General features: G+C 37.7%; 1 protein-coding gene across 3 annotated transcripts in view; it reads left to right on the forward strand.

The window, feature by feature from the left end:
• The window catches only part of ATAD2B (ATPase family AAA domain containing 2B), a 167684-nt gene that overhangs the window by 54713 nt on the left and 98172 nt on the right, over positions 1-14799 (forward strand). For all 3 annotated transcript variants that reach the window (XM_043604443.1, XM_043604444.1, XM_043604445.1), the window contains exons 9-12: positions 2850-2948; positions 6390-6501; positions 9745-9860; positions 11416-11590. In XM_043604443.1, coding sequence (XP_043460378.1) covers positions 2850-2948; positions 6390-6501; positions 9745-9860; positions 11416-11590 — 502 coding nt within the window. The remainder of the gene's footprint in view (positions 1-2849; positions 2949-6389; positions 6502-9744; positions 9861-11415; positions 11591-14799) is intronic.

Consider the following 14799-nt stretch of genomic DNA (forward strand, 5'->3'; position numbering starts at 1 on the left):
AAGAAGTTAGAAGTGTAAAAATCCCTGTTTTCTTGGAGCTTACATTTGAATGAAGATAAACTAATGGATATGTAAAATACTTAGTATGTCAGATGGTGACAAGTGCTTGGAAGAAAATAGAGCAGTGACGGGGGAACATTGAGTTCATGGGATAGGGATAGGCGTGGAGGAGATTGTATCACTTTCTGCAGAGCCTGACAGGAACATAATGTATGCAGGGCTTCTTGTAGTGATTCGTGTATGTGGGGAAAAAGGACCCACTGAATTTATCTCCTGATGGTCTTCAAAAATTTCAAGAGTTTTTTTTTTTTGTTTTGTTTTGTTTTTTTAAACATTCAGGTAGTTTAACAGTTTTCTAAATTTCTGATGATGTGAAAACATTCATATTCTTTTTGTCAAATGACCTCTCCCTTAGTGTCATCTTCCTGTTCCACTTCAGAGGGATTGTTTTCTAGGCCTGCTGCAAAGTGAATATGCTAAAAGTTAATACTGTTTTCATGAGTTGGATCCATTGTTTACTAGATCCCATGTGTTTTTTTTCTTTATCATTTCATTTTGTAGGAATGTAATCTCAATAATTTACTAAAAGAATGTGTAGAAAGTAAATTTTGTATCTTTGTTATCTTAAAATGCCTTTTATTTTGATAGCTGGCCAATGGTTTTGTGAATTAAGACAACTCTAAATCCAATACGTTTCCCTTAAACCTTTGAAGTTCTTCACTGATATCTATATCTATATCCCTATATCTCTATCTCTCTATCTATCTCTATCTCTATCTCTATATCTATGTCTCCACACACAGACACATATATATATATCTCCTCTTTGATGTATTGTTGCTGATGAGAAGTCAGTCTGGTTTATTTTGTTGTTTCTTTGTAGATGCACATGTATATGTATATGTATCTTTCTAGGTATCTTAGAGATGTCATCAACTGTTTTAATGATATAGTATTCGTTAAATATTATTTTGTTGAGAATGAATTTACCTTGATACATTTTTTAATTCTTCCATAGTAGTTCTGATTATAAGTCATTTTTTTCTTCAAAAATTCTTTATACATTTTATAAGAAATTCAGATAGGATGTATCTTAATTGGGAAGTAATTTCTCTCTCTGTAAGCCAGTGTATTATTTTCTTTAGTGTCTGGATTGTTTCTGATTATTTGGGAAAAGAAAAATAAGAGAAAAAGCCAAACTTTCTTTTCCAGTGAGATTCTAATGTAATTTTTAAATCATTGATAGATATTCCTTTAATAGGGACGCAAATTATATTTGTTGCTTGACTCCATTCTTGCACAACCCTATTTGAAAAATTATAGACTCCTTCCTTCTTTTTCCTTTGTAGAAGTTGGCATGTTTATACTTCATTAGATATAAACTAGATGAGCTGAAGGATCTTAGTAATATTTGCTGAATAAATGTACTGTAATTCTATAAGTAAATCTACTGATCTAATTAATTATAGATATGATGCTTACAATGTGATTTATTTATTATTTTTTGTTGTTTCAATTTTTTATTTAAATTCTAGTTAGTTAACATACAGTGTAATATTGGTTTCATGAGTAGACATTAGTAGTGAGTCACTTACAGATAATACCTGGTGCTCATCACAAGTGCCCTCCTTGCTATCCATCACCCGTTTAATCCATTCCCCACCCATCTCCCCTCCAGCAGTCCTAGGTTTACTCTCTATAGCTAACAGTCTCTACAATGTGTTTTTTTTAATTTTTTGAGAGACAGAGAGCATGTGCGTGTGGGTGCATTTTAGTGGGGGAGGGGTGGGGAGAGAAAGAGAGAGAGATTATTTTTTTAATTAAAAATTTTTTTTAAAAATTTACATCCAAATTAGTTAGCATATAGTGCAACAATGATTTCAGGAGTAGATTCCTTAGTGCCCCTTACCCATTTAGCCCATCCCCCCCTCCCACCACCCCTCCAGTAACCCTCAGTTCTCCATATTTATGAGTCTCTTCTGTTTTGTCCCCCTCCCTGTTTCTATATTATTTTTGTTTCCCTTCCCTTATGTTCATCTGTTTTGTCTCTTAAAGTCCTCATATGAATGAAGTCATATGATATTTGTCTTTCTCTGACTGACTAATTTCACTTAGCATAATACCCTCCAGTTCCATCCACGTAGTTGCAACTGGCAAGATTTCATTCTTTTTGATTGCTGAGTAATATACTCCATTGTGTATATATCCCACATCTTCTTTATCCATTCATCCATCGATGGACTTTTGGGCTCTTTCCATACTTTGTCTACTGTTGATAGTGCTGCTATAAACATGGGGGTGCATGTGTCCCTTCGAAACAGCACACCTGTATCCCGTGGATAAATGCCTAGTAGAGCAATTGCTGGGTCGTAGGGTAGTTCTGTTTTTCATTTTCTGAGGAACCTCCATACTGTTTTCCAGAGTGGCTGCACCAGCTTGCATTCCCAGGAGAGAGAGAATTTTAAGCAGGCCCTGTGCCTAGCATGGAGTCCCACAAGGGGATTGATTTCATGACTGAGATTATGACTTGGACTGAAATTAATAGTTGGACACTTAACCAGCTGAGTCACCCATGTGCCCTTCTACAATGTGTGTTTTTTTTTTTTTTAAGTTTATTTATTTTTGAGGGAGAGAGAGGCAGAGAGGGAGAGAGAATCCCAAGCTGGCTTGACGCTGTCAGTGCAAATCCTGATGTGGGGCTTGAACTCATGAACCATGGGATTATGACAGGAGCGAAATCAGAGTTGGACACGTAACCCACTGAGCCACCCAGGCACTCCATGCAATGTGTTTTTAAAAACAATTTGCTGCTGTATAGTGATTTTAAGGATTTTACTCTCTTTAAATAGGAGAAAGAAGCACGCCATTCATAGTAGTGACACAACTTCTTCTGATGAAGAACGCTTTGAAAGAAGGAAATCAAAGAGCATGGCGAGAGCAAGAAACAGGTTAGTAAGTTTTTTTATTGTTATATCCATGGTAGAAAAAAGGAAGAGGAGTTATTTTTATTTATTTATTTTTTTAAGTAGGCTCCATGCCCATCGTAGGACTTGAACTTACTACCTTAGGAACAAGAGTCATATGGTCTAGTTACTGAACCAGCCAGATGCCCCAAGAACAGTTATTTTATTTATTAAAACATTTTTTTTCTAACATTTGTTTATTTTTGAGAGAGAGAGAAAGAGACAGAATGTGAGTGGGGGAGGCGTGGAGAGAGAGAGGAAGACACAGAATCTGAAGCAGGCTTCAGGCTCTGAGCTGTCAGCACAGAGCCCAACATGGGACTTGAATCCACAAACTGCAATATCATGACCTGAGCCGAAGTCGGATGCTCAGCCAACTAAGCCACCGAGGTGCCCTTGAACAGTTATTTTTTGAATGGGATTCTTATCTATACCAGTATTTTGCTAACACCTATATTCAGTACATATTCTCTCTTCTCTCTTCTCTTCTCTTCTCATTTATTTATTTATAATCTTTTTTTTAAAGTTTATTTATTTTGAGAGAGAGAGAGAACAAGCTGGGGAGGGGCAGAGAGAAAGAGAAACACAATCCCAAGCAGGCTCTGTGCCATTAGTGTAGAGCCTGATGCAAGGCCCAAACTCACAGACTGTGAGATCATGACCTGAGCTAAGGTCATGACTTAACTGACTGTGCCACCCAGGCACCCTACTACATATTTTAGACCAGATTAAGGCACTGATTTGGTTTTTACTTACTAATTTTTTAAAAAAATTTTTACTTATTTTTGAGAGAGTAAGAGAGAGAGTGTGAGTGGGGGAGGGGCAGAGAGAGAGGGAGACATGATTCCTAAGCAGGCTCCAGGCTCTGAGCTATTAGCAGTGAGCCTGACGCAGGGCCCAAACTCACAAACCATGAGATCATGACCTGAGCTGAAGTCAGATGCTTAAGTGAATGAGCCACCCAGGCACCCCTACTTAGTAATTCTTAAAATAGATGTCTAACCTTGGGAGAACTTCTCATAAATTATTTACTATGTAACTACTCAGTGAATGTGCAGGAAGGTAAAGGAGGAAGACCCAAAGGGAAGCAGCCAACCCCTCTGGTAGTCTTTTCTTTGGTACCTCTCCTCTAATCCAAATCCATTTAATAAGCCTGATTTTATATAATTTTTTTATTAAAATTTAAAAAAATATTCATTTTTTTTGGGAGAGAGAGAGCATGAGCATGAGTGTGGGAGGGGTGGAGAGAGAGGGAAACAATCCAAAGCAGGCTCCAGGCTCTGAGCTGTCAACACAGCCCAACATGGGGCTCAAACCCATGAACTATGAGATCATGACCTGAGCCAAAGTCAGACACTTAACCAACTCAGCCACCCCTAATGAGGTTGATTTTATTAGATGCTACAATGATTACGGCGCTCAGAGTGAGATTTGGTTTCTTTTTTTTTTTTTTTTTTTAATTTTTTTTTCAACGTTTATTTATTTTTGGGACAGAGAGAGACAGAGCATGAACAGGGGAGGGACAGAGAGAGAGGGAGACACAGAATTGGAAACAGGCTCCAGGCTCCGAGCCATCAGCCCAGAGCCTGACGCGGGGCTCGAACTCACGGACCGCGAGATCGTGACCTGGCTGAAGTCGGACGCTTAACCGACTGCGCCACCCAGGCGCCCCAGAGTGAGATTTGGTTTCTAATAGAATCATCTCAGGAGCCCTGGATTTTATTGCAAAATTTGTTTTGTTTCATTGAGTGCCATCTGGTGGTCTTTCCCTAACTAGGGTAAATGACTGGTTACTACATGGTTCACTAAAACCTCAAGAATGTTCGCTGTGGGGCACCTGGGTGGCTTAGTTGGTTAGGCGTCTGACTCCACAGCTCAGGTCATGATCTCGAGGTTCATGAGTTTGAGTCCTGCCTTCGTATCTGTGCTGACCCATCAGAGCCTGGAGCCTGCTTCAGATTCTGTGTCTCCCTCTCTCTCTGCCTCTCCCCTGCTTGTGTGTGCACGTGCTCTCTCTCTCTCTCTCTTCCTCTCCTTCTCCTTCTCCCTCTCCCTCTCTCCCTCTCTCCCTCTCTCCCTCTCTCCCTCTCTCCCTCTCTCCCTCTCTCCCTCTCTCCCTCTCTCCCTCTCCTCTCTTTCTCTCAAAAATAAATAAAAACATTTAAAAAAATGAAAAAAGAATTTTCACTGGGTGAAAACCAGTATTTTGTCTAATAAGTAATTAGAACATCAAATTATAATTTATTCTTTAAAATTTGAGTCAATTTTCTAGTTTATACTCCTAGAGATAAATTATATTTAGAAAATGTACATTTAGCAAAGTATTTCTATAATTTGGTATTATGTATCTATTGTAGAAATACCAAATTTTCAGTTAGTATGTCTTGGAAACAAGTTTGGATTGTCGCAGATTATATGCTGAAAATAATTCCACATGTAGGTGATGGAAAGAAAATGTAAGAGAAAAAAATAAGTTTATTTATTAATGTTTATTTATTTATTTTGAGAGAGAGACAGAGCAAGTGGGAGAGGCAGAGAGAGAGGGAGAGAGAATCCCAGGCAGGCTCTGCACTGTCAGCATGGAGTCTGATATGGGGCTTGAACTCACAAACTGTGAGATCATGACCTGAGCCGAAACCAAGAGCTGGGTGCTTAACCAACACCCAGGCGCCCCCAAAATCTAAGTTTATTTTAAAAAAAAAAATTTTTTTTTTTTCAACGTTTATTTATTTTTGGGACAGAGAGAGACAGAGCATGAACGGGGAGGGGCAGAGAGAGAGGGAGACACAGAATCGGAAACAGGCTCCAGGCTCTGAGCCATCAGCCCAGAGCCTGACGCGGGCCCGAACTCACGGACCGCGAGATGGTGACCTGGCTGAAGTCGGACGCTTAACCGACTGCGCCACCTAGGCGCCCCATCCAAAATCTAAGTTTAAATAAAAGAATTTAATGTCTACTTAATCTGAACTATTTTGATACTTGCTTTGGAAATATATTTTTAAGGTAAGTTAAGATTCAGAAATGTGTGTGAAAAGTACATTCAGTTTAGAAGTCATACTTTTTTTGAGGCTGTTTATGTCATCTTTTGGTAACTATCCAAGGTTAAAAGAGGAAGTAGAGTATATTTTATTAAGGGTAATAAAATTAATACAGTATAGGATTTTAGGTGGCTAAAGATCTATTTTAAAGGAGTTAAACAGAAGATAAAGGTTAGCTCTCAAGATGTGATCTAGAATTGGTTAGTTTTGAATTAAAGGGAAAGAAATTTCTTTTAATCTTGTAAACTGAGTAGACATACCCATGTAATACCTGAGGAGTATTAATGTGAAACTTAAAAGTTAAATGTTAAACTTTAAAAAAAATTTAAAGTTAAAAGTTAAATGTGAAACTTTTAATGCTATCTACTTCAATTTTTATGAATTTCAGATGTTTGCCTATGAACTTCAGAGCAGAAGATTTAGCTAGTGGTATTCTCCGAGAACGTGTCAAAGTGGGTGCAAGCTTGGCTGATGTTGATCCAATGAACATTGATAAATCAGTAAGTTTTGTAAATGTTTTTCTAGAAGTAACTTTAAAAAAAAAATTAAGGTTGTTCCTTGTTTCTAAGGCAACACATAATAAAAATAAAAACCCAGATATCATCATTATTAGTGTTTTGATGTATGTGTTTTGGAACCTAGCACTCTGGTCACAGGTGATACTTAAGTCCCCCCTGCCCCCCTGTATCAGTGATACTGGCGTATATAATAAAAATGGGTAGGAAATGAGGCTGACAAATATGGCAAGGCCCATAAACCATGATATGTAGTAGGGTATTGTTGAAGCTGCTTAGATTTCATGATCAGATTTACATTTTAGATGGAGCACTCTGATTCTGATGTAGTTAATGAAGGGAAGCAAGGCTGGCATTAGGGAGACTGGTCTGGACATTGTTGTAACATAGTAATTTGGAGTAATGGTCATGGTAGGGTAATGATGGAAAGAAGTAGATGGATTTGACAGAATTCAGGAGAGAATTTGGTTTGATGGAATTGGGTGAATTTATTGCTTTTGGGGAATGAAGGAGAGAAACAAGTTGAATGTATGACCTAGGTTTCTGGCTTAAGTGACTGGGTGGGATCTACTCTCTGATGTAGGGAACATTAGAGAAAATGTTTAGAGGGGTTACGATGATTTAGTTAGTTGTAGACATGTTTAGGTGTCCATGGCACATCACAAATGGAAGTAACTTGTAGGAAATTAGTTAGGTTTGGCCTTAAGGAGAACTATATGGGCTAGAAATTCAGATATGGGTGTCAAATATAAAGATAGTTGAGATCACTATGCGAAGTGGGTTATAGTACCCAGGGTAAGTCTGAAAAGAAAGGCAAGATTTAGAGGATGTCATAGATATTTACTGTTACTAGAATCTTTCTAGGGAGTGTATTTTGGAATAGGTTACTGCCCAACTAAGATCATATTTGATTTTTTTTTTTGTTCCTGTAAACGTTTCTATATGACATAATTTAACTGATTCTCATATGACAAGCTTAAGTTACCAATGGAGTTGTGTATATATTTGAAAATGAAATGTTATCTCTTCTCAATCTGAAGTCATAGGGGAAAATATTTTATTTAAATATTTATTTTAATATTTATTTTAACGAGGACTTTAGAGTATTGAATTCCCAGTCTCATATATACTAGTGTACATTCTCAGAGGACCTTAATATTCTTTGCTTATTTTGTTGACCAGCACCTTACTCTCTTGAATCAGTTAACTTTAGATGTCTCTGCCATTTATTTAGAGTAGTATTTTTTTAAATTTGATATCATACAAATACGGTTTTTCTTATTTAAACTCTGTGTTTATTTTTCTAGATTACTTAAGTTTTTTTTTTTTTTATCATAGTAACATTTCATTTTGAAACATTTTCAAGTACTGTAACAGAATAAAGATACAGGGGGAGGCGGTTACTGTTAACATTTTGGCAGTATTTCCTTCAAGCACTTTTTTCTGTACAATATTTTACTCTACAAAGTCTTTTAGGTATTTAAACTGTTATGGACGGGAGGAATAATTTCTCTTGTTTCTTTTTTAAAAAGAAAAATTTTTTTTAATGTTTATTTATTTTTGAGACAGAGAGAGACAGAGCATGAACAGGGGAGGGTCAGAGAGAGGGAGACACAGAATCTGAAACAGGCTCCAGGCTCTGAGCTGTCAGCACAGAGCCCGACACAGGGCTCGAACCCACAGACCGTGAGATCATGACCTGAGCCAAAGTCGGCCACTTAACCGACTGAGCCACCCAGGTGCCCCTAATCTCTCTTGTTTCTTATGGTAGGTCAGTGTTTCTTAAATCACTTTTTCATTGTTGTCTCCTAAGGAGAGAAATTAAATTTCTATCTAGATAAATTAATATTAAAGAATAAGACATGGGGTGCCTGGGTGGCTCAGTTGGTTAAGCATCCAACTCTTGGTTTTGGCTCAGGTCATGAACTTACAGTTTGTGAGTTCGAGCCCCACATTGGGCTCCGCACATAGCCTGCTTGGGATTCTCTCTCCCTCTCTCCCTGTCTGTCCCCCACTTGTTCTCTCTCAAAATAAGTAAATAAACTTAAATTTAAAGAAATTAAAAAAAATGGGGTACCTGAGTGACTCAGTCGGTTAAGTGTCTGACATCAACTTAGGTCATGATCTCACAGTTTGTGGGTTCGAACCCTGTGTCTGGGTCTGTGCTGACAGCTCAGAGCCTGGAGCCTACTTCAGATTCTGTGTCTCCCTCTCTCTCTGCCCTTCCCCCATTCACACTCTGTCTCTCTGTCTCTCTCTCTCAAAAATATAATAAAAACATGAAAAAAAATTTTTTTTAATTAAAAAAAAAATCAAGACTTGGGGGCACCTGGGTGGGTCCGTAGGTTGATTGTCTGACTCTTGATTCTGGCTCAGGTCATGATCCCAGCGTTGTGGGATCAAGCCCACGTTGGGATCTGTGCTAAGTGTGGGGACTGCTTAGGAAATTCTCTCTCTCCCTCTCTCTGTCCTCTCCCCTACTTACATGGGCTCTCTCTCTTTAAAAAAAAAAAAAAGGGGGGGGGGCGCCTGGGTGGCGCAGTCGGTTAAGCGTCCGACTTCAGCCAGGTCACGATCTCGCGGTCCGTGAGTTCGAGCCCCGCGTCAGGCTCTGGGCTGATGGCTCGGAGCCTGGAGCCTGTTTCCGATTCTGTGTCTCCCTCTCTCTCTGCCCCTACCCCGTTCATGCTCTGTCTCTCTCTGTCCCAAAAATAAATAAAAATGTTGAAAAAAAAAATTAAAAAAAAAAAAAAAGAGTAAGACTTGGTTTTATAAAGTTGAGCTTTGGAGGGTCTCAAACCATTGTAGTAGCTAAGATGTTTTTCACCCTACTTCTAAATCAGTTTTTGCTCCCTTAGGGACAGTATTGCCTTTGCTGGCAATGCATGTGATAGATGGTATTTTGAAAGGCATTTAAATTATTAGAGTATAAATACAATTTATCATCTCCTCTAGATACCCATTAAAGTGTTAGATTGGACATTAATCTTGTCCTTAGTTACTAGGAGATTAAAGAATGGTAGCTTTATTTAGCTGAACTGAAATGTAAACTTGAATTTACTGCTGACTTTATTTTTCTGCACTCCAGAAGTGTAATTTTTTGAACTTTATGTTCAACAGTTCCTGCTGAAGGCATGTATTTCTGAATCATAAGACAATCTCATAAATTAAAAAAAATCTTTAGTAGTTAAAATTATTTTATATTGAACTTTTTCCCTTCTTCCCAAGGTGCGGTTTGATAGTATAGGTGGATTGAGCCATCATATTCATGCACTGAAAGAAATGGTAGTATTCCCACTTCTATATCCAGAAATCTTTGAGAAATTTAAGATTCAGCCTCCAAGGTAAGTAATGTCCTAGATGTTTATTATTGTTATTACTGTTAATTCATCAAATTTCAGTTAGTAAATGATTATAAATATAAATATTTCATATGTATTGATTTGATGTGTTCTAGCAATGAGAATTAGGAATGAAATTTTATTAATTAGGGTTCAAAGGCTGTGGTAGTAAGTGTATCCTTGAAGTTTACATTTCAGCATTTAAATGTCGGGTATAAGATCTAAATCTCTGTGCAGGCCTTGAATATACAAGTGGATTGCCCAAATGGATTTTCCATAATTTGGCCTCCAGATAGCATAGAGTTTGATGCTGTATGTTGTTTAGTCTTTGGAAACACAATTTCAGTTAAGTGTATATGTGACTTGATGCTGGTAGTTTTGAAATGGTAAGCTTTTTTTTTTTTTGGACATCCATTTTTATGATCAGATTGTGTTTGATCATGAGATACGTAGCTAGGTAGCCTTTAGAAAAGGCTGAGAACTTAAGGGAAGTTGGGAGAATAAAATATTCAAGATATACATGTAGACCATTACATTTTCCATCTCTTTCAGGATGTAGAAAATCTTATTAAAGAGTCATCTTCTGTTTGAGCAGATTAAAACTGTGGCTTATAATTCTACAGTGGCTTTTTAAAATCACAAGCAATGTATTGTTTTTTGTAGGATATAAGTTGAATTTTGAGAATAATTATTACTTTTCCCAAAGTCCTTAAAGTAGCATGGCTGTGGGAGAAACTGAAATAAAATGGAGAGAGAAGCAGAAAGTGTTACAATTAGAGAGTAATTTTACTTCTTAGGGATGAACAATTTTGTATATTCTTTATAAGCTTGTTTTATACATATATGTGTATATTAAGTTTAAATTTTGCCTTTATTATGCACGTATAAACATTTAATATAAATAAAATTATTTAGTAATGCTTTTATATAACTTTTTTCACCCTACAGTGTATTCTAGACACCTTCCCATATCAGTAATGTGTATATTATTCTTTTTGATATTTTAGTAGTTTGTTTTATAGATATAACAGTATATTTATTTATTCCTTATTATTTTTCTAAGTTTTATTTATTTAAGTGTTCTCTACACCCAGTACGGGGCTTGAACTCATAAGCTGAAGCTCAAGAGTCATGCACTTCTCAAACTGAGCCATCTGTGCCTTATTAATAGCATTTAGATTTTTTTTAGTTTTTCACAAATTAGAATTGATCCTTTTTTGAACATTCATTTAAAACCTGTATTCATAATATTTTGAGTATTTATGATGCATTCTAAGATGTGAAATTTCTGGGTCATTGGGAAGACACATTTAAAATTTTGGTTTATCTTGCTACATGGCTCTCTTCTCTGATTTGCCTACCAAGGTTTGGTCATTGAGAACATCCTTGAATACTCTCAGCAAAGTGAAATTTGTCTATATACTACTAAGAGCTTTCTCAATATCTAAGAATTGTCATATATTCATTAATAAATTCTATGGGAGGTGCATCCTTGTGTATTGGTTATTAGTGGTGGCAGTAACATTACCTTATTCCTATTGATTCTTTTTTCCTCTAGGGGCTGTTTGTTTTATGGCCCTCCTGGCACAGGTAAAACCTTGGTTGCCAGAGCATTAGCTAATGAGTGCAGTCAGGGAGACAAAAAGGTGGCTTTTTTTATGCGAAAAGGAGCAGACTGTCTGAGCAAGTGGGTTGGTGAATCTGAACGGCAACTTAGGCTTCTTTTTGATCAGGTAAGTGAAATCACCTAATATGAAAATATTTTCTTTAAAATAGAGTATTTAGAGGACGCCTGGGTGACTCAGTTGGTTAAGTGTCTGACTTCAGCTCAGGTCGTGATCTCATGGCTCGTGAGTTCGAGTTCCATTTTGGGCTCTGTGCTGACAGCTCGGAGCCTGGAGCCTGCTTCAGATTCTGTGTCCATCTTTCTCTGCCCTTCCCCTGCTTGTGTGCTGTCCCTTGCCCCCCTCCAAATATAAATAAACATTCAACAAAAATTTTTTTAAATAGAATATTGAGTGCATTTAGTCTGTAAATATAAACTGTTCACAAGGAGGCATATTTCTAGTAAGTATGTTTAGGTTCAGTAATCTGAATTTGTAAACTTTAGATGTATTTAACAGCAGTTTTACTAGTACTAATTTAATGATGTGATGATTCACAAGATATTTATTAAGGTGGCTACTAAGCATATAATACCACGTTAGATGCTTTTGAAAACCCTGGGTATAATTTCATATATCATGAAGTTATAGTCTAATTGAGGAAATGGAACAAGCATAGAAATCTTACAGGGTAGGGGCGCCTGGGTGGCGCAGTCGGTTAAGCGTCCGACTTCAGCCAGGTCACGATCTTGCGGTCTGTGAGTTCGAGCCCCGCGTCAGGCTCTGGGCTGACGGCTCAGAGCCTGGAGCCTGTTTCCGATTCTGTGTCTCCCTCTCTCTCTGCCCCTCCCCCGTTCATGCTCTGTCTCTCTCTGTCCCAAATAAATAAATAAACGTTGAAAAAAAAATTAAAAAAATTAAAAAAAAAAAAGAAATCTTACAGGGTAGTACATTATTTTCATAAGCTATAAAATATGATGCTGGAAGAATTCTGTAATGAATGCTTTAAAAAGGCAGGGTTAGGTGGGGCGCCTGGGTGGCTCAGTCAGTTAAGCATCAGACTTCAGCTCAGGTCATGATCTCACAGTTCTTGGGTTGGAGCCCTGTGTCAGGCTCTGTGCTGACAGCTCAGAGCCTGGAGCCTGCTTCAGATTCTGTGTCTCCCTCTCTCTCTGCCCCTCCCCTCCCCTGCTCATACTCTGTCTCTCTCTCTGTCTCTCTCTCTCAAGAATAAATAAACATTAAAAAAAATTTTTTTTTAAAAAGGCAGGGTTAGGTGACTGAATATCATGTAGGCAATCTTTTTTTTTTATCACTGTAACTTTAAAAGTATTATTTCCTCATACTTAATAAAACTTAGTCCTGATATAAATTCACTTTTGGTTATTGGAACTAGTGGAAGAAGTCATTCATATTTGACAATGCAGCTTCTATTTCATAACATCTAAGGAAATTACATGAAATTAAAAGAAAGCTTTCGACAAGCAATTTTCAAGCTGCCATTACTTGAGTTGATGTGTTTCAAAGTCTTTTGTAATTGGTAAAGCACTTCAAATATTACTTTTAGTTAGTTTGAAAAAGTGCCATGTTCTAGATAATGTGAGTAGAAAGGGATATAGTAAAATTTTTGCCTTCAAGGTGTTTGGTGTCTATTGGGAAGTTCAACATGCAGTTGGTCTCCTTTAAGAGTATGTAGGGGGGGTGCCTAGGTGGCTCAGTCGGTTAAGCATCTGGCTTTGGCTCAGGTCATGATCTCGCAATTCATGGGTTCAAGCCACGCGTTGGGCTCTATGCTGTGCTGACAGCTCGGAGCCTGGAACCTGCTTCGGATTCTGTGTGTCCTGTCCCCTTCTCCCTCCCCCTCCCCTGCTCATGGTCTGTCTCTCTCTATCTCTCAAGAATAAATAAACTTAAAAAAAAAAAGCAGTATGCATGTAGTTAAAATTTTTATGTTATGTGTATTATACTGCAACAAAGCTGTTTAAAATTAAAAAAATATTTTTTTTTAATGTTTATTTTTGAGAGAGAGAGAGAGAGAGAGAATGAGTGAGAATGAGTGGGGGAGAGGCAGAGAGAGGGAGACACAGACTCTGAAGCAGGCGCTGGGCTCTGAGCTGTCAGCACAGAGCCCAAAGCGGGGCTTGAATCCATGAACCGTGAGATCATGACCTGAGCTGAAGTCAGACATTTAACTGACTGAACCACTCAGGGGTCCCTAAGAATTTTTTTTTCAGCAAAGCTTTAATTTATTTTGAGAGAGAGTGCGTGGGGAGGGGCAGAGTGACAGGAAGAGAGAAAATCCCAAGCAGGCCGTGCGCTGTCAGTGCAGAGCTTGATGCAGGGCTTACAAACCTTGAGATCATGACCTGAGCCGAAATCAGTAGTCGAAATCAAGAGTCTAATGCTTAACTTCCTGAGCCACCCATGCACCCTCATTATTGTCTGTCTATTTATTTATTTATTTACTTACTTACTTACTTACTTATTTATTTTTATAATTTTTTTTAATGTTTATTTATTTTTGAAAGACAGAAACAGAGTACAAGTGGGGTGAGGGCAGACAGAGAGAGAGGCAGACACAGAATGCAAAGCAGGCTCTAGGCTCTGAACTGTTAGCACAGAGCCTGATGTGGGGCTCAAACTCACAAACCGTGAGATCATGACCTGAGCCAAAGTTGGATGCTTAACCAGCTGAACCACCCAGGTGCCCTTCATTATTGTCTTTTTAATTGAAAGAGTCCACATTCCTAAATTGACGTGATCTATGCACTAAATGAAATGATGGCGGTATTATATATTGGCCAAGAGTTTGTTTGGTCTTAGGTGTCAGAAAAATGACTAAGGTCTGACTTTATATTTAGTATGCAACTTGAAATAAATGAAAACATCTGATTTTAGTTGCCTCTTTTATAAAACAGAGGAAAAAATACTAATCTCACTGGACTACTGTGAGATTTCACAGAAAAGAAGTACATAAAGTGCTTGTCACAGTGAAGGGCACAAGATATACTGTACTTTGATATTGTAATTCTGCGAGGCTGTAGTTCTGAAAAACAGCTATGTGTTTCATGTATATAAAAGTGCTGATCAAATCTTTGTTCTTTCTCTCGCTTCAAATACACTTATTTATTTATTTAAATGATCGATTTACCCAGTGTGGGGCTTGAACTCACAACCCAGAGACCCGAAAGTCGCATCTTCTACCGACTGAGCCAGCGGGTTCCCATATTCTTTTTCTCTCAGTATATAATTCTGGTTTTACAAACTTTTTTCTCCTAAAACTTGTTTTGTGATTGAAATGCCCTTCATTTTAAATTATTAGAAAACACTGGAAGTTT

This window comes from Prionailurus bengalensis, chromosome A3 (assembly GCF_016509475.1).
Source record: "Prionailurus bengalensis isolate Pbe53 chromosome A3, Fcat_Pben_1.1_paternal_pri, whole genome shotgun sequence".
NCBI lineage: Eukaryota > Metazoa > Chordata > Mammalia > Carnivora > Felidae > Prionailurus > Prionailurus bengalensis.